This window comes from Oryzias latipes, chromosome 9 (assembly GCF_053564925.1).
Source record: "Oryzias latipes strain Hd-rR chromosome 9, Olatipes_Hd-rR_3.1".
Lineage (NCBI taxonomy): Eukaryota > Metazoa > Chordata > Actinopteri > Beloniformes > Adrianichthyidae > Oryzias > Oryzias latipes.
This window is the reverse complement of record NC_136245.1, coordinates 6,287,978-6,313,019: the sequence shown is the minus strand read 5'-3', so window position 1 is coordinate 6,313,019 and position 25,042 is coordinate 6,287,978. Positions and strand designations below refer to the sequence as shown.

The 25,042-nt window shown below is 39.0% G+C and overlaps 1 protein-coding gene across 4 annotated transcripts in view; it reads left to right on the top strand.

Annotated features, from left to right (window-relative positions):
- LOC101175170 (glutamate receptor ionotropic, NMDA 1) overlaps nt 1-25,042 on the top strand; it is a 91,527-nt gene that overhangs the window by 12,941 nt on the left and 53,544 nt on the right. For 2 of the 4 annotated variants that reach the window (XM_011479597.4, XM_011479595.4), the window contains exons 3-7: nt 8,226-8,360; nt 9,217-9,393; nt 19,330-19,392; nt 20,248-20,345; nt 23,604-23,725. In XM_011479597.4, coding sequence (XP_011477899.1) covers nt 8,226-8,360; nt 9,217-9,393; nt 19,330-19,392; nt 20,248-20,345; nt 23,604-23,725 — 595 coding nt within the window. The remainder of the gene's footprint in view (nt 1-8,225; nt 8,361-9,216; nt 9,394-19,329; nt 19,393-20,247; nt 20,346-23,603; nt 23,726-25,042) is intronic. The other 2 variants (XM_078952540.1, XM_011479596.4) reach the window with 1 other exon arrangement.

The following is a 25,042-nucleotide window of genomic DNA, read 5'->3' as shown; positions in this document are numbered from 1 at the left end:
ATTTCTAATAATAGCAGGATGAAAGACACAAATAAAAGCAGTAAAAACCCTGAAGGGAGAGGAGCTTTTTCCGCGCTGATGTCACCTTCAAATTCACACATTTCACGCTGGGAAAGCGCCACTCAGGTCCGTGTTTGTGCTCTCCGAGGAGCCGGAAGACGCCGACAGTCTGCTTCTCTGAGACTGAAGTCAGACCCAGATGAGAGATCTCAATCAACCTGATGTTTGGGCCGCAGAAACACTCTCAGCCTCTTCACTAACACGTTTCCTTTGCAGAGGAATTGAGGCCAACATGGCAGCAAGCGGGCTGGACGGCAGATTAACATCTCTCAGTCTGTGCACGATCACAGATGTAATCCGGGCGTCCTCCCGGAGGACGGTGGAGGGATTATGCAGGCGCTGCAGGCTGCCTCTTCACACATGTTCACCTCAGATTTGATCCCAAACTCTCGGCTGCAACAGCCGGCCGGGTTCCCTCGCTCTGGATCTCAGAAAAAAACAATTGGAGCTGCAAGCGGGCTGAAAAACCAGAAGAAATGCTCAGATCCATTCATGACAGCCTGTGACTGTCAATAAGAGCTGGAGTGAGTGACCCCCCCCCCCTCCTTGCCCGCTGGTTCCAAGAAGCCAGAACCTCGAGAAATAAACAGTTCTCAGTTATTCTGTTTGTCACGATCACCATTCTTATTTTGCTACCTTTTCTAACATGTTCTTGCTAATCCTATTTTTTTTCATAATAATTGTCCTTCATGCAAGTTTTTCAAGTAATAAAACGACCAATCAGATACCCGGATAAAAGTACGTGGTCTCTCATTGATTGTTCAAAACGTTTGATTGACAGATTTTCCCAAGCCCGCTTTCAAGTGGTATCGGTGTGGACTTCCAACAAGCTCACTTCTGATGGGTGAAGATGGTTGCCATAGAAACCATAACTCCAACTGACATAGACCAATTACTGCTTACTGAGAATTTCTGACAAAGTGCGGACTGCATTGACTTGGTCTCACTTGGTCCTTTTCTCAGATACAGGCAATGATGACAACGCAGAAGAAGAGCAGTGATTTGTTTGGATCCATGATGCAGGAAGCACGAGGGTTAAAGTCTAGAAAAAACGTTTCCAAAGTGGGTCACCAAGACAGTCTGGGGTACTGAGCAGATTTTGACGGGACACCTCTATATCTATATCCCGTGTCATCAAAAAAACCTCCACAAACATTTTACATTAAAATCCGACTTTGACCATATTCATTTGTTTTTTTAAAAATCTTTTAACCTATTTTCGGTCCTCCCAGAGGTCTTTTTAATCATGGTTTGGCTGTTTTTAGGTAAAAATCAAAAAACTTGTGTCGCTTTTTAGGACATCGTTTCTGCAGAGCAGCAGGAGTTCATCAGAAATATACCTCTGAGTGGGACTGTTGGTGCGGAGTAAGCCGCCTCCACTTCCCATTACCTATCTGTTCACACGCTTTCCCACTAGTTTACAGCCCCTCACACCCCTAACCTAATGTTACTGGTGCAACAAAGATTGTGACAAATATTGGAGCCACCCAGCCGTCCAGTTCTGCACCAGCTACCAGCTCAGACGAGGAAAACAAAGACCTACATGGATCTATTTGTCTAAAAGTGGATCATGTTTTCTACGTCACAAATACAATCTTTTTCAAACGGCTTTTTTTCGTCGCCTCCTGATTCACAACAATTCCAATAAAGAAATACTCACGAATGCAGTCTTAATAATTCTCTCTAGATGTCCTCCATCATCATAAAAATGCCACAAGAACATGTTAAAAACCCCAAAAACAGTTTTCATTGGAGTGGGTTTTTATTATTTTATACAATAGAATACAATAATCAGCAAATTATATTAGGGAGAATTTTTTCCCCTATTTTTCTGTGTAGTGATTAACTGAAAAGCTTTATATAAGTAGTTTTTTTTAAAACTACAAATCTGGTTTAGTTCAGGAAATTAGATTTAAAAACAAGCACTTCATTCCCTTTTCCTTTTTCCTAATCATGCAGTTTTATGCTGATTCAATGATATTTAAGTTTATCTAAATGAACCGTGATCTGTTTGGTTAACAATGGTGAGATTTCCTGACATCAGAGGTCAAAGGTGTCTCTGATTTTAACATGTAAGGAAAGTTTCTTGTTACATAACATTATAGCTTTAAGACCATGAGAATGACAATGCTTTTCTCAGGCCAACATAGAAACAATAAAGTTATTAGAAGCTTCTGCCACATTTAATTTTGTAAACTTTTCGGGTTCATCTGTTAGTGCAGAGAGTTTGTGTTGCGTGGATGCGAGCATGAACACTGGTAATCATCTAATCAGGTCTTAAACAATTTCAATTTGATATAATTTGCAGTTTTTAGGCTTTGAGTCTAAACTATGTGTAAATACACGGTTATGAATTTGCTTCACTGTTTTTTTGCTCCTTTTGTTCTGTGAGTGAATTAAAGTCGACGCAGCCGAGCACATCAAAGTGTAATTGGCAGAAGCGCTTTAGACCCGTGCTTCTATATTTATGCTGTTTATCTGACAAAAGGGAGGATAAATCAGCTCAGAAATGATGCAGCCATGGACCTATGAAGCCAGGAGATGAGCATCATATCTCCTCCTGATAAAAAAATAAAAAGGGGGTTTCTCCTGCTTAATTAATCTGTCATTACTGGGCTGTACATGCTTAAAACTGTCTGCAACACACAACCATCCACAGTGAAAACACTGCTTTCTTTCTAGAACGATTTTTTAATCCACGTTTGAGGGAAAAATACTGCATAGGAGTCAAAAGTCTAAAATGCTCAAAAGAATCACGGTTGGATTGTGGACCTTCAGTATTCTCCAGCGAGCATCACACTCGTGGATAAAGCAGAACCTGTGCGCTTTAACCCTGCAGGGCAGCAGTCCTGACTGCTGCAGGAGCGCCGCTGGATCTTCTGGGGACAAAATGAACCGATGGCTCCTCTAACCGGAGCTTAAGCAGAACAAAGAACCGAGCAATCTCAAGTGAAAATAAATATTCAATGTGAGCACAATTTAACTGGCTTGTGGCGGCCAAGCGTTCATAGCGACGTCGCTTTTTGATCCTTCGATGTCGGCTCTTCCTATCATTGTGAAGCAGAATTCACCAAGCGTTGGATTGTTCACCCACTAATAGGGAACGTGAGCTGGGTGTAGACCGTCGTGAGACAGGTTAGCTTTACCCTACTGATGATGTGTTGTTGGAATGGTAATCTGTAATGGTAATGTGAGCACAATTCAAATAGGAGATAAGGCGTTAACAAAATTCCATGCACTATGGTTTTAAAACATCAAAAAGAGACGGGTTCCAGTAGGATCTTAAAAGGTCTTAACCTCTTCACACCAGAATTATTTCCAATCATGAATAAAATGTATTAATCATGATTTTGCAATCAGATAGAAGCTAAATGAAGTTGAATTAGTTAATTTGATTATATCACATAGAATAGATATAATTGTAGTTTTTTGATTCATAATTCAAAGTAAAATGCAATTCTCAATCGATAATTCTGCCTTGGAATGTGAAAATACACTTTCAATTTAGAATTCAATATTAAGATTTACAATTCAGTATGATCATTTTAAAAATAAAATATTAAATAACAAAATCAATTGCATTCTAAATTGTCATGGGTTTTTTATCATGGGTCATAATTTGAATGACAATGCATTTTGCACTTTACAATTCAATATAAAAAATAGAAAAGACATTTTAATAGATGGTTTGGTTTAAATTCATTTAAAATTCATTCAACATCAAAACCATTGCGATATGTCATCCTGTTTGTGTCAATATTCAAATGAAATTGCAGATCAGCGCCCCCTAGTGTAATGCATCATCATTTGCATAGCATCGTGCTTTATGATCAAACTTAAGACGCTCATCAGGGCAGGGGCCTGATATATGCAGATCCTAACGCTGAGGATGGAAGAGCTTTCCTCCTCTCAGCTCCAAACATGTTTGTTGTAACCAAATGTTTTTTTTGTCTCCTACACGTCAGATCATAAAGGTGCATTTTTAAGCATAATGTAGAAGGATATTTTTACAGCATCTCCAGAATGTATATATACTGAAACAGATGAATATATATGCATACATATTTATACAACACAACAAAAACATAAATACGGTGGACTAGTCTAATGGTTTTAACTAGTCTAATGGTTTAAAGTAGTCTAATGGTTTTACCTAGTCTAATGGTTTACCTAGTCTAATGGTTTAAAGTAGTCTAATGGTTTTACCTAGTCTAATGGTTTTACTTAGTCTAATGGCTTTAACTAGTCTAATGGTTTAAAATTAGACTTTGTGATGAAGATTGTCCTTTAATGTCACAGTGGATGCTAACAAGAAACTACAGCAGGCTTTTACGGTTTGATGGATAAATAAAGCAAAATCACATAACACAACCGTCGTAAAACTGGTATATAAGTCCCAGGATCAAGACTGATGTGATGAACAGAATCTAGGAGTTTTTTTTCCCCAAAATTAGACCTTCCTTCAATATCAGAAAAACACAAACAAAACGGAAATCATCTGTTAAGATATTAATTTGTTTTTTCTGTCTGTGACCCGGTACCAAGTTAGCCACACAGAGGTACTGGTACCGGTTCACAGGTTGGGCAGCACTGTTTTAAAGGACACAGCAGCCCCAAAGATGCAGTTGCAGTTGTAGTCATAAACACAGAAGCTAATTCTTTATGATTTTCTTCTCTAACCTCAAACGCCAAATAATTCCATTGGTTAGTTGAGTTTTTAATATTTTTTAACTGGACCTTATCTGGATGCGATAATAGGCAACCAGTGCATCAAGAGCATCAACTCCATCCATGGATTTGTTGTAAAGGCGGATGATGCTTGAGCATTCCACAGATGCATTCTTTTTTAGTTTTCTATCCCACCTTTGAACGATGGAAACTGGTTGGGCGCTTGCAAAACTATTGTAATCACTGCTTTGTTGTCAAACCATTTGACTGCTCTTATGTCCACGTTCTCCAGCTCAGCCTGCTGCTCTTCAAATGTCCCTCTTCTCCTTTTTTCTTCATCTCTGAGTCTGCACTGCAACTGCACCCATGCAGACGGTTTGGCTGCACATTCCCAAGGGCGGGTACGGCTTTGTTTCATTTAACCAAGAGACAATGTCACAGCCAACGGTTACGCGTTTTTTTGATTAGTCACGTTATGGTTTCACTGCACCAAAATGTGAGCAATGAAGTAATGAGGGTTTCTGTAGTCTAGTAATTGTAATTTATTGTGGTACTCCGTTACTAAGTAACTGTTCTGGAATTCAAGGGTTTTGTTTTTTTTCTTCGACCACAGTGCTGGGAATTAGGCAGAGAAAATGGTCTTAATTTTTCATATGCAATGTCTTAAAAAAGGTCTTAAAGTGAACCTGAAGAAACATGTAGAACCCCTTAACAAAAAAGGTAAAATTACTAACTAAAAAAAGGCACAAGTATCTAAAGCTGTTGCTCCTCTTTGTTTAAAAAAAATCTGTAAAACTGTTAACTGTAAAAAAATGCACAGATATCACAAGTATGATGTTTGAACAATCTTTTTTTTGAGGAACATAGAACATAGACGTATTTTGCTGGCCAAACGTTTCACAGATGAAAATGGTTGTTTTTGTTCACTAGACCTCGGGGTTACAGGGAAATCTGTTTTATGAATTCAGCTGAGCAGCTTTCAGACATGGCTTCAGCTTCGCCACACACGCCACACAGTTTCAGCTTGAACAGTCAAGCAAACACGACACGTTGCCACCTGCAGGGCACCGCCTTCAGACTGCCTGCTGCTGCAAAAAAATCTCCCCCTCTGCAGCCAAAATATCCCAAACGTCACAGCAGACGTGTTGCTAAACCCCCACAGTTGCAGTGTCTACCAGGAGCAGAGTAAACAGCATGAATTTGTTATAAAAAACTGTCTTTCTTTAGTATTTTTGCTACCTTACACCTATTTAATTGAAGTCCAACGAGAAATTGAAATCCCACCATGTTATTATGATGAAGGTTATGCATGTGCATTTTACTGGAAGACTTGCCTTTGATCTGTCCTTTTAGTTAATCGTGTGCTCTACTTTTTATTTTTTCCTTTTTTGATTGGACTAGAAGTCTATCTATCTATCTGTATGTCTGTCTGTCCGTCCGTCCATCTGTCTTACCATCCATCGATCCATCGATCCATCCATCATTCCATTCCTTCCATCCATCGATCCATCGATCCATCGATCCATCCATCCATCCATCCATCCATCCATCCATCCATCCATCCATCCATCCATCCATCCATCCATCCATCCATCCATCCATCCATCCATCCATCCATCCATCCATCCATCCATCCATCCATCCAAATATCAACCATAGGGACAGCAGTGGCTCAGGTAGTTTAGCAATCTGATACCCACTCCCTCCAGTCAACTGTTGTTGTGTCCTTGGGCAAGACATTTTACCCACCCTGCCTCCAGTGTGCCTCTGGTTTGTGAATGGGTTTGAATGACAGTCTGCTCCAGGGCAGCTGGGGCTACATCAGTAGCTCACATCACCAAGAATGAATGAGGAGTTAGTGAATAATGGACTCACATTGTAAGCACTTTGAGCATCGGGAAAAAGGCAGAAAAATCCAATCCATTTTTATTGTTATTATTTTTATTATTATTATTACAGTTTTTCTCCATTGGTTTGGCTAATTTCTTGAAACAGACATTACATTCTGAAAATTCTAAGATCATTTGGCAAAACAGTCTTACAGTTCAGCACAACACTATAGCTCACTTGCAAAATCTAATACATCTCCCAAAACTGTTCACTCATGCTTCAAAACCAAATTCCTTTCCCATGTAAAGAGTCAGTGCCACAAAAATGGCAAAGATCCTTCTCAATTGCTTTGGCTCATTTCTTGAAGCAGACCGGACGTTCTCAACACTCTTGGTGCTTTTGCCAAGATAATGTGGATGGTTCAGCGCAACCCCATTGTTTTACTTGCAAAAGCTCATATCTCTCCCAAAACACTATGATCATCCTTGGATGAGTGAACCAGGCCCTGATGAGCGGGCCACGATGGAAATTCACATTGTCCCATTCAATAACATGTAGTGGTAGGTGAGGCCCTAAGAGACCTCTCTCATTTTCAGGGATCAAATCAAAATAATAATAGATGTATCAAATGTTCCAAGGGATTCATATATCGTATTCATGGTATTATGTTCTTGACTAATTTTGACCATTGAACAGACTATTGTGCATGTGATGACTTACACAATGAAATGATGCTGACTCATTTTGGATTGAACAACCATTAGACTGAGAATCAACAATCAGTTTAGATAAACAAGATCTATTCACTTGACAATTGTGCTAAATATAGGCTACCTGTACTTAATCATTTATAAAGATGTACTGAGACTAAGATATGTACTACCACATTTGCAATTTGATGAAATTAATGAGAAATTCCATTTTGTTGTGAACAATTGCCAATTAGTTTGGAGGTTTGTCCATGTTGTTTTGAGAATGTAATTTCTGTTTCAAGAAATGAGCCAAACCAATGGAGAAAAACTGTATTAATGCCACCATGAAATAATATCTGTAATTAAAATAAATAAATGTCAGGTGTGTTGCATTGCAGAATACCGACAATACCCGAGTTGACTTTGCTTCACCTTTTGGTATTTTGGTTGTAATTGTACAATTCTTACAAAATGTGGCCTGATTACTGCACTAATGTAACACAATGAATCACTAATGCAAAAACCTTTGTGTCTGTTATTGTGTTGTTGGAATTTGGTCACGTAAACTAGTTTCAAACATTGAGATTTTGTGCTGTCTTTAGACATTTCCCTCCAAATCTTGTTTGGTCTCCCTTTATTCACCAACAGCTCTTTGACCTGTAAACATAGTTTGTAGACTTCCATGGGTGTACTATAGTGTCTATCTGAAGCTTTGGCTTGCTTTTATTTGCTGCTTCCCTGAACTTTGATGTGTTTTTTGGAAATATATAACGAGCTCAAACCACAAATTCTCATGGTTTAGAAAAGGAGAAAAAGTTTTGAGTAAATGACGCAGACGATGATACAATAGAATGAAACACAGGTCCTGTCAGAATCCGTTGTTCTCATACCTAAACTTGGATGTTGCAACTGGATGGCAACATCAACAAGAAAATCACAATCAATATTCAAGCTGGATCTGTCCTTCCTCTGCAGGTATACGCAATCCTGGTTAGCCATCCTCCTCAGTCCAACGATCATCTGACTCCAACGCCTGTCTCCTATACAGCCGGCTTCTACCGCATTCCTGTGGTTGGCCTAACGACTCGCATGTCCATCTACTCAGACAAGGTGAGACATGAAACTGTTACTTCAGACTGACTTGATTTTTATGGAAAACTTTCATGTGGCAGCATTTTCAGTCAAGAATGTTTGGTTACCTCATTTACTAAGATCTCCAATACAAAGTTGAAGGAGGATTTGTGGGTGATCAAATGAAAAGGATTCGGCGAAGGATACCAGCATCAGACTGTATTATTTAAGGGTGTTCGGTGGTTTTAATGCAGTGCACGCAATGTTCTTGGGGAACAAAAGATAGAGCCTGCAGTCTATAATGATGGTTTTATGCACAAGGTGCACGCTCCTCTTTGTGATATGAGTGCTAAAGTGGGAAGCTCAGATCAGCGTTGCTCTGTATCTGTGCTGCTGATGGCTAACAATGCCCTATAAGAGAGATCAAAGATTGGCTGAAGGTGATGCCGAGGTCTCTTTGTGTGAGTGGTTCCTGACCACAGCAGACCAGGGCTGGAAAGGGCAAAAAGCCCAAGAGACAGTCACACTGCAGGAGAGGTGGAAACTCTGTACAAAGGTAAAAGTGTGGCATTAGCAAAAAGGGAAAACCGGACCGGCACAATTAATGTCTGCTTTAATTACCATAAGTAGTTCCATATCAGCCCTTGACTCATCCAGATGCTCCCAGATTCACATGTGATATGTCTCAGTAATGTGTGCCTCTGACAGGTCAAAGTGTTCACGTGAGCAGAGATGTGCTGTTTGTCATCTCTCCTGATACTATTAATGGATTTGCATCTGCTCCGTTTTACAGTTTTCGCGTGTTTTGACAGAAATGCAACATTCCTTATTCCAAGTCAAACACACAAGTGGATTGCTTTGCACACGATTTGACCTGTCCCTCTTTCCCCTTCAGAGCATCCACCTGTCGTTCCTGAGGACGGTGCCCCCGTACTCACACCAGGCTCAGGTGTGGTTCGACCTCATGAGAGAGTTCAGGTGGAACCACATCATCCTGATAGTCAGCGACGACCACGAGGGCCGAGCCGCCCAGAAAAAGCTTGAGACGCTGCTTGAAGAGCGCGAGACCAAGGTGAGGGCCCTCCGTGTTTGTCGGTGAAACGCTGAAACATAAACCTCCTAACTGTGAGTCCTCAAGTAACTAATATGCTTATAAAGATGGAGAACACACCTGTAGAAGATTGAATACACCTGCACACACATACAAACATCAACACAACCAAACACACATACTTTAACAATAACATAAATAAAAACACCTGTGCAGACACTGAACGCGCCGGCCCATGTAACATGTACACTCAGGCACCTATGGACGTTTATGTACAAACACACCTGTACATACATGCCTGTGCACAAATGTGTACACAAACACACTTACATTTACACACACCTGCACATCAACACCTACAATGTCATCTGTACACACACCTATTTAAACACACCTGTACATTAACTCATGCTAACAAACATACACCTGCACGTTAGCATTTATAAAGACCACCACATCGGTAAAAACACATCTGTACAAATACTTTTGCATACTCACTGCGACACACACACTTGTGCACACATAGCCCACACTTTTGCACATGAATCCTGTACAGATACAAATGTACCAGCATACCTCTACATACAGCTTCTCGAAATAATCTGTACTAACATAAAAAATAAGTCTGTAAATCCACACTCTTTACACTAACCCCTGCGCAAGCACACATGTACAAATATGCATATATGCTCACAATTATGCACACCTGCACATACCAACACTTACAAGTACACCAGGGGTCTGTTTTAAGAAATACTAAATTTGGGCTAAAATGACCTGAAAAGTTAAATTCTTTTGCTGCTGCTGTAGCTTAGTTGGTGAAGCTAACGTGGTTTTGAGCAGACCACGCGTGTTAGTTATGGCTCCTCCCATTTTTCAGTCTGCAGGATCTGTCAGATTTTATTTCTGTGGCCACAGGATTGTAGTAAATTAATTTAGATGTTTTAAAAAAAAAAAATCAAAATCAGGAGTTTGACATAGAAAAGTCACAAAACCTTACATTCTCTATAATGAGAGTCCCAATAGGTAATAGTAAAAAAAATGTTAAGATAAATCAAATTTATGTCTATAAATCTTAATAAATATTAACCGGAACTCCAGTTTAAATAAATGTAGCATATAATCAACCATCTTTAAATTTTATTTTACATTTTTAACAATACCACAAATAAAGTCGACCCATCTTTATATTCTTATGGTTTTCCAATTTACCTTCACAAATAAAATGTTAATCTTTTTGAAAGGCTTCTACTTTTGTATTTGCTTTAATAAAGGGAACTTTTTTTTAATGCACCATCATTTAATATTTTTAATTTGAATAAATGTTCTCACATGCAGAGTGAAAACACATTCGAATTTATAATTTCACCTTCGGGTCAGGTTAGTGTGATCACGTTGCCATGGTGATTTCATAAGAGCTTTCTCCTGTGGGCCTGCCTGACCTTACGCTGATCAGCCTTTAATGAAACTTCCAAGTTCCCCAGCCCAGGCTCTGCTCTGTCAGGTTTCAGTAAGATTAGGTTGTGTTAGTCTTTCTTGAACAGACCCCTGTAAAGTCACACTCACACACCTGCATAGACACACCCGAGAGGTCACACCTGTGCACACATGTGCAGAATAAACGGAACAGAATCAAAAGTGTGGTTACATGTCATTTGTGATTATTTAATGGTGTGTGCTCTTTATCTGCTGTGTGTATGCGTGTGATTGTGGATGGAGCTCATTCCTCATTATCATCCTTCATGTATCCCTCCATCATCCCTGGTTGACTCATCTTTTGTCTGTCATTCCTCTTTTTCTCTTTGATGTTTCTCATCTTTCTTTTATTTGTCTTTCATGGGGCTTTTATTCCTGCCTCAGCTCTTCTCTCGTGCGTGGTCATTTCTCTTTATCTTCTACTCAAGTTCCTCTCTCTTTTTATCTGTCTGCCATTCGTCTCCCATCCCTCAGTAATACCTCTAACCATCCTCCCACTTTGATGTATTTTATTCCTTACTTTCTCATCCCTATATCATTAATTCAGCATCCATCCATCATCCTTTCATCCTGCTTGCTCCCTCATTGCTTTATACCTTTTTATTCTCCTTTTTACTGCCTTTGTTTAATTTAACATCTTTTTTTGCTCTATTATCCTCCTTTCCTCGCTTTATTCATCTCTCCATAGTCCTTCCACTGTCCTTTTTTGCTTTGATTTATTTATTTTTTATTCTATTCATCCCTCCCTCTTTGAATCCTTTTTGATTTCATCTTCATTTCTCTTTGTCACTTGACTTTAAAACCTCCTTTGATCATATTTTTATGATATATTATTTTTTTCTAAATCTTTGTTATTTATATTTCTTTTTGCAGTTTGTTGTTGAAACACTATTCATATTTCATCTCTTGTTTTTTATTCCACCTTTTATCCATATTCAGTACATCGTCATTTTCCCATCATTCCTGATAAATGCATCCTTTAAAGGCGTGTTTCTTCATATCTCCATAATCCTCCTTAGCCTAGTTTTCAATACTTCACTTTTTCCTTTTATATTTCCTACATTTCCATTGATATCTTCTCACTTTCATCCCTTCTTTACAGCCTTCTTTTAACAGCTTGCTTTGGTCCTTCTTCTTTGCTGCTTGAATCTTCTGCTGGATCTCAGTTCTCTTTCATTACTCTTCTCCTCTTTTTTCCATTTTTTTCTTCTTTATCTCCACCAAGAGGATTTGTTAAAAAAAGGATATGTAATTAGAAAAAGTTGAAACCCCCCTACCCCCCCAAGTGTTTTATTGGTTTCTGGTTTAATGCTAGAATTCATAAGCTTCATCAAAGACTGTATTTTTTTAAAGCATCGTCAAACTTTCAGTCTGGACCTAAAACTCATAAATGTTGCGACTTTTCTTTTAAAAGACTCACATTATAATGTTGATTCATCGCTTTCGTTGAGTAAAACTTACATTTGATTATCTATTATGTTGTTTCTTTACTTTGAGATCAAACATTTTACCCAGAAATAAAGATAAGAATGACTGGCGAAGATTCTGGTTCACATGAGACAAGATCTGAGCCTGGATCAACTGATCTCTGGTCCTGACCAGGCTGGTGCTAATACTAAAGCTACTGGTTTTGTTTGGTGGCTTCTGGTCCTGATGCTAGAATTACAAGAAGAGTCTGAAAGCGGTCCTGGTCATCTCTAGAACATTTGAATCTACGAATTTGTGGGTCTTAAAAAGAACATACTTGTGATGACAAAGAGCTGAGAAGAGTTCTTGAATAGAACAACCTGTTGATAGTTTTTAAAATGGAATTCCATCAATTGACCTGCTGGTCTTTACTAATCCTGACCTGAGAATGACTGCTAAATGTGCTGGTCCTTAAATTTGAAATCTCGATCCTTTTGGTCTTGACTGTTGGCTTGTTGCTGCTACAATTTGCACAGTTGGCCTGGTCCTGAATTATCTAGTACTGATGCAAGATTTGTTGTATTTAACACAAAACCTATTGATGTTCCCTGTGAAACGACGGCTTGAGACGGGAGCTGGCTAGAGATAAATGTGAACCCACTGATTTGGTTAGCAGTTTGGACCAGTGATATATGGTTTTATGCACAATATATAATATTAATAAAATATGTTTTATAATATTTGATTTGACTCTTGACCAGCCAATCTTGGTTCAACAGTAGTCAATGTTGACACTGACCCTTCTGGTCTAGACTTGGACTGGTTATCCAGATTCTGGACCTGTTGCTCTAGATTAGAACCTCAACCTTCATTACTCTTTTACCTATTAGCTCTGGATGTTCAGGCTCTAGAGGGTCCTCCCCACAGTATCTATACTACAATAGGTCAAAAAAGTTACGAGGGGTTCGTTCTTTGCATTCACAGCATCATATTTTTATGAGTCCAGAGATCTGTGCCATAGGACACCTCTACAACGATGCCAAGCATTGTGTTCCTGAGAATGGAATGAGAGCCATCACGGCAACCAGATGAACTATACTTTAAAGCCAAATGTACTCTGGCACAAATTGTAAGGAGTGTGAGGAGGTCATTAGTCTGTGATTAGCTCGACTGGCGGACTCTGACTCAGAACCATTTGTTATTAAGCATATGGCTGACTTTGACTTGACATACTTTCTTGGAATTTTGGACCTTGCCGTTCCTAACATGGACCTACGTGTTGGACTTTTTACAACGTATTACATCTAGATGAGCTAAAATATGTTAAATCAATTTCCAGATCATTTCTACAATTGGGAGCAATGGGGAGGTAGGTGTCTTACCTAAGGACACAACAACTATGTAATCTAGGGTTTAAACCCAATAACAATCAATTAGCACACATTGAGCTATACACTTATTGTTTAAACAATGTTTAAACTCTTTTAAACTTGTTTAAACTTTTGACTTGTCCATCCCGACCTTATAAGTCTGTGTGGACGTAACTTCAAGAATTGGTATCAGTTTTTCAGGTGCTCCTGCAAATTAATAATTACCATACCTGCTGTTGTTGATGATAGACACTCTTTTTAGATATTTGATGATTAGTGTTGGAGCATTTGATCTGGTCTTGGTTATGTTACTCTTATCGTCAAGATCTGGAGTCTTGGGTTTTCCTGAGCTACTCTGACGCTTCTCTTGGTTTTTTTGATGACATTGTTTTGGTCTTGGTGGAGGTTTGACTCCCTTACGTTGTCACCTTCTTAACTATTAGTCTCATACATTGTTTTCTGTCCATCTTTTGTTCCTGATTTAAAAAAAAAGCCACAAGATTATCTCTTCCCCCTCTTCTCATCCTTTCTCTTGTCCTTCTGTCCATCTCCTCTTTTCAGTTTCTCACCATCATCTTCAGTGGTCTAATCACATCAACTGACAGAGACCAGAATTGTGCAAACACATCTCAGCTGATTCCGTTGCAGTTGTCAGATCAGCTGTCCATCATGCCTGTTCACTGTTGCTGCTGTAATGAGCAGCATAACCTGACCCATCTTCCCACCTTTAAGACTCATAAACTTCCCTTGTAAGATGCTGGCATTTGCAGATTTTGTGATTGAGGGTGGCGTTCAAGTTTCAGCACAAAGGTACATAAATTACTGGATCGTCTGCATAGATAGACTCTACAGTTTGCTGATTCTTATTTTTTTTACAAAGACTTGTTAAAGGATAAACTTTACAATGTCTTAATAACTTTTTAGAGAAATCTTCAAAATAAAAAACAGCCATTTAGTGTAGAATACAAACAAAATGGGAAATTTGCAAATTAAATCCTTCCAAAGTTTCAGGGTGACTTTGTGTCTCGTAGCTTCATGAATAATTGAGACACTTTTTAAAGTGGGAGGAGAGACATGAATATTACAGCACATTAGCTAAAGTAGGTGAGCAGAACAGTGTGTGTGTGTGTGTTGTTTATGCTTAAACATCTATCTGATGTGTGTCATAAATATCCCATCAGCCCTGAGGCACTGTGAAACAGACAAACCCACAGTTAACCACGCACAGGCTTCCTTAAAGAAACACTTCTGTTCAGAGCTGAGTCTATTTATTGGTTTGAAACGTGTAATTCTTTTGTGTTTTTCATTAACTCATGGCTCTAGTGGGGATGCTTAACAGAAACTGCAATCAAGCGTGAAATGATCAAAACCCCAGGCATATTTCAACTCAAAGTTATTTTTTTCTTCTTGGCTTTAAATGTCAGGTAATTCCCAGAAAGAGATAAGATGATCTAAATATGAGGCATTGATGTGAATACAAAAATGCTTAGTTTTTATATACTATATTTTCCACACTACAGGTCACACCAGATTATAAGGCGCAGTGTCAATGGGCTATTTTGAAAGTTTATCATATATAAGGGGTGCCGAACTTACGTAGTAAGCGAGACAAAAGAGTCAGAGATAAGTCCATCAGTCAACCAGAGTTTACTAATTGCGTTCGCGGTAACTATAGAGCTAGTTTGTTACACGTTAGCCACGTTGGAAGCCTTGGCGTATTCACAATACTACTTCAACTTCAGTAAGAACAACCAGAATTATCCATATATAAGGTGCTCCAGCTTTTAGTCAAAAAATGAGGAATTGTCACATTTAAAAGACTAACTGAAATAAGTGTTTTGCTTGAAAAAATGTATTACTTAAAAAAAAAACGTATTCATGTTTTTATTTAATCAATATTGAAACTTCTTTGTGAAGATTGGTTAATGGCTTCTAAGTAGAATAAGGAGACTGCAAGTGAATGATTGGAAGACTGAATAGAAATTGGAATAAGCTGGAGCTGCAGGATAGACCAAGAGGGTTCTACAGAGTGCAACAAATATTTAAAATATTTGGACATGTACGCTTGACTGTCTATCGGAAAATAAAACTTAGTGCTTATTGCAAAAAGAAAGCTTATTATATACATGGAGGGTCCATAGAGGCTTTAGGCAGCATTCAGGCCTTTTCAACATCTGCCTCTCAGTTGCATTTCTTGGTCTGAGCCAGCAGATGTCTCCCTTCTTCAAATGCTTTAGGCTATCTCACAGCCCCTGTTTCAAAGTGGTTGTGGACATCACAAAGACCTCACAACTTTGTTGTTATATTTAGTGACTTCTCAGACCCCTCCAGTGACACTTTGCACCCTCGTTAGAGGTTTTTGGTGATGGACAGCAAAACATGTGGTACCAGCAACACTCACTGCCTTTTACTGAGTCCACCAGCTTTGTCCTGATGTATGCCCTGACACTCCTGCAAAGCAGTTTCTATCAAGAGAGAAACCTTTATATGGGATCTACATGACCCATGCATGCAATTCAGGGCAATGCTCAATCTGGAGAGACTGCTGTGCTCTCCTGAGGACTGATATTAAGCTTTTATTTTGAAGAGAGCACAGTGCTCTGACTCCTATGCCTCATAAAGGTCTACTAAGGTTCAGATCAACTGTGTGACCGCAGTTTACAGTCTTTTCCAACACGCAGGTTTAGAGCATGGATCTTGGTGGAAGTGTGCAGGCATTTCTGGGACTTAGATGTAAGTTTAATGAGAGGAACATTTGGAGCGGAGTGAATCGAGGAGTAATGGGACGCCGTGCCGCCACACCAGATTAACATCAGATAAAAGTTTGCAGCGAGAAAAGCCAAACCAAACTGTGCGCTCTTCTTGCTAAGGTGCTATCTATTCAGTGGGTCCAAGCATGCTTTGAGAAGTCAACAAAGACCTGCTATTTGATGACTCCTCAGAGTTAACATATAACAAGTCAGTCCTTGGGTGCTAAATTAGTCTGACAGGTTTGTGAATCGTCAAAGATTTTCTTTGTTCTGCTCTAAAAATAAAGCAGCTCTCTTCTCACCTTCACTCACAACTCCAGAGTTAATTTACACCTCAGACCAAATATAACTGCGAGGTTGCTTTGAAGTTCTGCGGAGACATTTTGAACCAAATATCTTTAGTTTCACCACACAAGCCTGCTCTCTGAAAAACATGGAACTCCCACTGTGTAGCACCAGTGTTTGAGATCAGTTTAGCCATCAGGTAAAACAAAATAATTCATAGTGTAGTTATGAACAAAATTACAATTCTAGACAAATATGACTCCGCTTTTCCTCTTAGCGGTACTAAAACAGGGAGACTTGCTCATGACCTCATTAACAGGTATGAATTGTGTTGGAATCTGCATGCAGCAGAAGACCCCTGATCATAGAGTTCTAGTCCAAGGTCTCAGGATTTTGTTTAAATGTGTTTTTGACTGTGCGTCAAACAGTCAGACAGACCAATCAGCCAAATATTGATAATAAGCCATAGAAATTAGGATCAGATGGTTGATAAAATTTTTGAAGACCCTAATGATGTCCCACAATAATCATCACAGCTTGGCTCATCAACAACACAGCTACTTGCACAACCCCTTTAAAGTACAGTTTACTATAAAAAATCTTCAGCACATGTGTTCTACGTCCTGTTTGGCTGCAGAACATTGTCAATCAATCTACTACTACTGTACTACATTCCATGTCTCCTGTGTAGAATTTGTTTAGTTGGCCAAATCTACAGAAATCTTTGATCATGATCAGGTCTTTGTTTTCATTCGATAATCCTGGACTTCATTTTTTTTTTCGTAGGTTTTAACTTTGAAAGAAAAGAGTAAAAATGTTCAGAGAAATGTGTTTAAGGTATGTAGTGAGAGATTTTATACATTTTAAACATATAAAAGAAATATGAAAAGTAAAGTAAAAGAAAGTAAAGTAAATTTTCGGATTCCACCCACTGCAAACTATTTTTAGGTTTATGTTTATCACATACTTTCTGTGATAAACAAAAGACTCTACTGTACTAAACTAGTTTTTACGTCTGGCTCGAATATTCACAGTAATGTATTTTTTTTATTCATAAAACCCTGTGATACAAATAATTCATATGAAAAAAAAACCAACATAAATGTGAAAAAGTTCACACTGTTTAAGTGATAAATAGAGAAGAGTGTCATCAACATAGCACTCGATGAAATAAATTTAATGCAAACAGGGCAGCATCTGACCAGAACCCTGTCGAACTGCTGCAATTGCAGTTACTTTCAACAGTCCTCTATTGTTTTAGTAGTCAAAAATACATTTCAACCATTAAATGGCAAAGCTGGCGATTTGAAAACTAATTCTTAAACAATTACCGGTATAAAGCCCATTGAGACGACTATTGTTATAAAATTGGGCTATATATTTAAATTTGAATTTAATTGAATTGGATTGAAATGATTTGAATTAGATAATACAATGTTATGTTTGCTGAGATTTTATGTTATTTTTGTATTGTCGCCCTTGGTGGACAAGAAGCTGCAGTTGACCCATGCATGCCAAATTATGAAAGCCACATTGCCTTGTTCCAAAAAGTAAATGCCAGATAGTTGTTTTACTATTTAATACACTAATCTTAAAGAACAAAGACCAGGACTATTTTTTGATAAGCATCAGTTTTAAAAGAAAACCTTAGTAATTGGAGGGTGGGGGTGGGGGGTGGGGATTATGGATGTGTATTTTTAATCACCCAGGGGGACCCTGGGGAGGACAAACAACATTTGTACCAGAATCTGTAAAAAAACACCATTATTAACGGCAAGTACATTCTCTTAGGTATATTCCTGTGACATTTAATACGTACATTAGAACATTTGCTAGATTTTATTTCTGTACCAAAACCACATAGACTGAGATTTACACAGGGTGTCGGTGGATTGTCATTTAAAGTGCAGAAATGTCATACCAGACATTATCTCTTTAACACTGACTATGTCTCTGGCAACACCTAAACAACACATACTTTTTGACATACCGTAACTCTTTGACCGTTAACGCAGTCATCTTGAATCAGCTGATTCTGATGTAGAGATAAGCGGCTTTGCATGAGAATCTGAATGAGAATCTACACATTTAAGGGGCGTCCATGTGGCAGTGGCTGGGCAGTTGACCTCTGATCGGAAGACGACAGGTTTGATTCCTGCCTTGCCCGCCCATATGTCCCCACCTTGCCACAGGTGGAAGGTGGGGCTGTGACTGTAAAGCGCTTTGGGCTTTCAAGGAAGGTAGCTGTATAAGTATATGCCATTTACCATTTACCACATAGAAGTACAGAACCATTTTCCTAATAATGGACCGGATAAACAAATGGTCTCACAAAGCAGTGTTTCCTAACCCAGGTTCTAACACACCTGATTAATCTTAACAGCCTTTGTAGAGACCGTTCAATAATTACAGTCAGGTGTGCTTTAGCAGGATAGAAAACATACAGGTCAGAGGGCTTTGATGATCAGGGTATGGAAACACTGCCATAGACTGACAGACAGTTGGACTGACAGATGGACAGCTCTGTTGGACAGGTGGACAGTCTTTGATGTGTTTGCCACTCTGGACCTGAAACAAACAAAAAAAGGAATCATTTGTTGGATGCTTTGCTGCGATTGTCTATAATCTTCTTGTGTCTGCATGTTTTCTCTGTGCACATTACTCATCAGACTAAAAACAGGAACTATGAAAACCTCGACCAACAGAACTTTGACTTCAGGAGAACACCCAAGGTATAAACTTGCATGGTGAAATGATGCACGCCGCCCAACCAATCTCTGAGCTCGTCCGGTAGTAGGCAAACACCAGTCAGCCCTGCCCACCCGCCCAGAATCCAACCCAGCTCCAGAGATAGACTTTTATCCTGGTGGCACGTCTTCTATCAACCATCTATTTTCTTTCTTTTGATTTTTCATGATTCCTGCACACTGAGAATGGGTTCACGTTAGCAGGAGAGACGCCCTTCCTCTTCCTTCCTTCTTCCTCTGAGTTTTTTTTTTTATTTTCCCTGTGAAGGGTTGCATGCAGCCAGGCTGATGCTTGGCTCTCTGCAGATATCTGAGGAACACTGCCCCCTAGGATCCCCTCACTTCTCTGCAACATAAATTTTTTGTTTTTGGGAAATGAACCTCTTCCTCCTACCTGCTTCTCCTAATTTTCTTTCCTCACTCTTCTCGAAGTTTTTTTAATTTATTGATTTGCGGTTGCATCAGTGCTCTCTAACATGCACGTCCCTGATTGGTTGAAGTCTTGAAAGCGCCTCAGTTTGCATGTGCCACCACACCACGCACAACTTTTTGCCCCTCCTTCTTTATATTCAGGCTTTGACTTTAAGTTTACTTTCAGTTCAGCAAACCTTAGACACTTTTTGCCTCCATTTTTTGCCCCTCCCCCTTCTCTTGTGGTAGCGCGGTTGCGAGGGAGCATGGTCGAGGCTTGGGGGGGAGGGGTGGTATGGGGGCAGGAGGCTCTATGGATGGAGAGCTCATGATGCATGTCCTATGATATATCTTTTGGTGTTCTGTTTTGCCGTGTTTCTTCCTGTCCTTCCTCGCTGGTACTGGTCCATTGGCGCCATGGTTTACCAGGCAGAGAAAGTTCTGCTGTTCAACCAGGACACCAACCTGACAGCACTACTGCTGGAAGCCAGAGACCTGGAGGCCAGAGTTATCATCCTCTCAGCAAGGTGGGCTACACTTTTATGGTTACTGGGACTTTAGCGATGGGGTTGGTGTTGTTGGATTCAGGATAGTTATCAGCAAACAGCTAAGTACAGTGGGGGAAAAAATAATTTAGTCAGCCAGTAACTAAGCAAGTTCTACCACTTAAAAAGAAGAGCAAAGCCTGTAATTCAATTATAGATATACCTCAACTATGAGAGACATAAAGAGAAAAACCACACTCTGATTTTTAAAGAATTTATTTGCAAATTATGGTGGAAAGCAACTATTGGGTAACATACAAACAGGCAAGATTTCTGGCTCTTACATACCTGTAACGTCTTCTATAAGACGATCCTCCACGCATTACCTGTATTAATGGCACCTGTTTGAACTCATTATCTATACAAATTACCCCTATCCACAACCTCAAACAGTCCCATTCCAAACTCCACTATGGCCAAGACCAAAGAGCTGTCTAAGGACACCAGAAACCAAATTGTTGACCTGCACCAGGCTGGGACTCAATCTGCAATAGTTAAGCAGCTTGGTGTGAAGAAAACAACTGTGGGCGCAAATATTAGAAAATGGAAGACATACAAGACCACTGAGGTCTTGGCCAGTCTTCAGATCTCAATCCCATAGAAAATCTTTGGAGGGAGTTGAAAGTCCGTGTTGCCCAGTGACAGCCCCAAAACATGACTGCTCTATAGGAGATCTGCTTGAAGGAATGGGTCAAAATACCAGCAACAGTTTGTAAAAACCTTGTGAAGACTTACAGAAAACATTTGACTGCTGTCATTTGCAAACAAAGGGTTTAAAACAAAGTATTGAGTTGAAGTTCTGTTATTGACCAAATACTTATTTTCCACCATAATTTATAAATTAATTCTTTGAAAACCAAACAATGTGATTATCTGGATTTTTCCCACATTTTGACTGTCATAGTTGAGGTATACCTATGATAAAAAATACAGGCATCTCTCATCTTTGTAAGTGGGAGAACTTGCACATTTGGTGGTTGACTAAATACTTTTTTGCCTCACTGTATAACTATGAACACTTATAATTCAATAATAAAATAAGGAACTCTGGGGCTGGCAAGCCACTTCCTGTAAAGAAAACCCTTTCATGATGGTTGACTAGTCACTGGTCTTGGGGGCGCCCTCCACGGGTGTTATATTACCAAAAGTCCTGACTCAGCCATCCAAATAATTGAGATGTTCCAATTGCTTCCATGGCCACAGGTGTATGAAATTGTCCACTAAGGCATGCAGAGAGCTTCTTTGAGCATCTGTGAAAGAGTGGGTCACTCTCAAGAGTGCAGTGAACTTCAGGGTTATTCTGTGATGTCACCTGTCACAGGTATATTCTTTCGTCAACTATCAGTGGTATAAAAAAATAGAAACAATTGGGAAAGGCAGAAACTCATGTCCAGAGGCATTCGCCCACCACAAACTTCCAAACTTGGGTTTGGTGATTGCCGGAACAATATCTTACTGCACTGTTGAAAGTTTGGTGAAGTCCCTCATGAAAGGAACTCAGGATATTTCAGCACGTCACAAGATAATCATATCCTTCTAATTTAGCTAGGACGAAAACCAGGGTACAAAACAATGAGTGTTGAAGAACTTGACATCTTAAGAACAGATTGGAGCGAAGATCTTCTTGGTTGACATGCTTGTCTTACCTCACAAATGTGCTTCTGGAAGTCTGGTCATAACTGTTGCATGAACACTCCCCTAGAGTTCTACCAAAGGGGTTTAGACGATAAGGCTTCAATTGTTGGTTCATGTTAAATCCTGATTACAAATAAGATGTTGGTTAAATGCTGGTGCTTGTATATGCAGATAAGTCAATGATTTGGGAAAAATAGTGCATTTCACGATTGAAAGTAATTTTTCTTGTATCTGATAAATTAAATGACAAAAAATTATTGTGTCTTACTGGACTGTTTTTGTAGGACGTTATCCTCTTAAGACCTGTTCTAATGATTGAGCTAACCTTCTGCACACATGGTCACAGTGATCCAGAATTAACTGCTATAGCAATATAATCCAAAATATCACAACTAGTTGGAAGCAAATAAATGTGTGACATGTATTCATAAAATCACAATGAATTGAGTGCTGAAGACAATTGTGAATTCATGATGAATGTTGGACAATTTATTAGAGAAATACAGCTAAAATTAGCGTGGAGTTTGCCTATATTTAATAAATGGTACAGTCCTAACCAACAGAAGGAGGAACCAAAATATGAAGACCTTTCATAAAAACTACACAAAGAATAAAGTATGTTTTTCCCCAAAGCATTGAAACATCCATTTTCTGAGCCCGCTTTATCCCCTTTGGGGTCATGGGGTTGCTTAAGTCTGTCCCAGCAACTTTTGGGCAAAGGCACAATACAGCCTGATGGTTTGCCAGTCCATAAACCACTACGATACAGTGCAGCCCTTCTTCAAACCCAAAGTAACCAAATTATCTGTGGAAGGTAACCAAACTTTACAAACAAATTCATAAATAAATGTTACAAGGCCACACAGAAAGCATTGATGCATCAGGTAAAAGGACACATTGTGGCCACACCCACCGCATCCAAGTACAGATAATACAATAAACTATGGCTTAAGAAGTACTAGTAAAAACTCTCTAGTTTGATCTATTTACACAAAATGTTAAGAAAAATAAATTTGGTAATACTTTACAATAAGGGTTCCTTTACTAATGTTGGTTGATGCATTATTAATCAATAATTAACTATTAAATGAAGTGTTAACAGCAAAATTTTTGCATTACTTTGCATTGCTAAGTGTATTACTTAATTGATTAGTTAGCATTTAACTAATTATTGCTTAACTTTACCTAATGCATTACAAAGCGTTAATAAAAGTTGTCTCATGCAATTGCTTGGCACGATGTGTGCAATACCTAAAAGTTAGTTAATGTGGCTGTGGCTGCAGAACACATGTAGGCCAGCTGGTGGCATCTGAAAGATAATTCTTTCCGCAAATGGATATAATCCAATAAATTACAAACAGACATTTGTTACTTTTTTTTACAACCGTTTTTTTTTATACTCATTGTCTTTATCAGGCCCCTTTTTCCAGTCCTAATGCAGCAGAAGGAAATTTCTAGGCTCTTTGTTAGATTAAGGGTTGATGTGTGGATGTAGTTTATTAGTTCACTTATTCAGAGAATCAATAAAACTTAAAATGTCTGAAAGGGGTCATGAGGTAACTTGTACAAATGTCTTTGTTTGTGTACATGTTTGTGGAAGTGCAGTGAGGACGAGGCTGCAGCCGTCTACAAGGCAGCCCGGCAGCTCAACATGACCGGCTCTGGTTACGTGTGGCTGGTCGGGGAGAGGGAGATGAACGGCAAAGCTCTGAACGAAGCTCCAGACGGTATGTTAGGCCTTTGTCTTTTCCCTCAGCCTTCCGCTTCCTCTCTTCAGGTCTGTCTGCAGCCGTGCTTCCATCCAGCTCCTCCTAAAAGTCTTTACGACAGAAGCCTAGGGCTCTTTCAGCAACAACATGGATGGTAAACTAGTTTGGGAGGAAAGAGTTGATTTGGTGAAGATAAGGCTTTACATCCATGGCCGTGTAAAGTTGAGGTTCAAACGGTTTGATTTCCCTTTATTAGTCTTTTTTACCAGTACATGTCCAATAACAGAGGCACAAACATTGCTTGTATGTGAGAACTGGAGTGAGTGACTCCTACGCCCTCATGTTCCAAACAGGAAGTACCTTCTTGCAACAAGAAGCCAAAACTCCATAGACTTTCATAGAGAAATAAACAGCTATTACTCAGTCACTCTATTGGTCAGAACCATTCTTGCTCTGATACCTTTTAACATGTTCTTGATAATCCTCTTTTTTATATTCATTGTTGCTAGTTATTCAAGTTCTAAACTGACCAATCAGATGCCTCGATAAAAGTATGTACCCACTCAAACATTTCAAACGCTGGACGAGATACAGATTCTCCCTTTACTTTCAAGTAATAGGGTTGTGGACTTCTGAGAATTTCTGGTTCCAACATGGCGGCATCCGTACTGGAATAAAATTAAATGAATTGACTTCTTTTGGTTGGAGCCTGAAATAAACAATTTTCTGTCTGTGACGTCACACTCACTCAATCCAGTTCTCCTATACAGTCAATGAGCACAAACAGCTCTAATGATGTCAGATGCAAACAATTTATTAAGCTGCTCCCCAACAGCCTGCCACAGGCCAGATTCCAGAGGAAAATCATCCAACAGGAAGTTGGATGTCAGTACTGGCTCTCATTGTGAATTGTCATTGTTTTCATTCAGAATTTATTTTATATTGCTTTTATAAGGCTTTTATTAGCATTACTTTTTCCTTAACTCTCTAAAGATACCTTAATAATTTTCAAGACAGCATACAGGAATAGACAAATTCATTTCAAAATGCTTAAATATTCAGCTAAAGAAAGCTTACAATGTAAAAGACATTTCTTAAAGTGTTTAGTTAAATGGTGAAAAGTTTTAGGAAAAGGGAAAATGAACTGATTCATGCCAAAAAATGAAGAAATAAACAGTATTGTATCAAATATTGTTTTAGATGCCACATGGTGGTTGTGCTCATAGTAAAATGTAGTTCTTGATTTTACAAATTATTTATTTATGCAGCATTTGTAGTATTTGATTAAGTGTTGTCCCAAATGATTGAGCTTCTTTTATACATAATTAATCATAT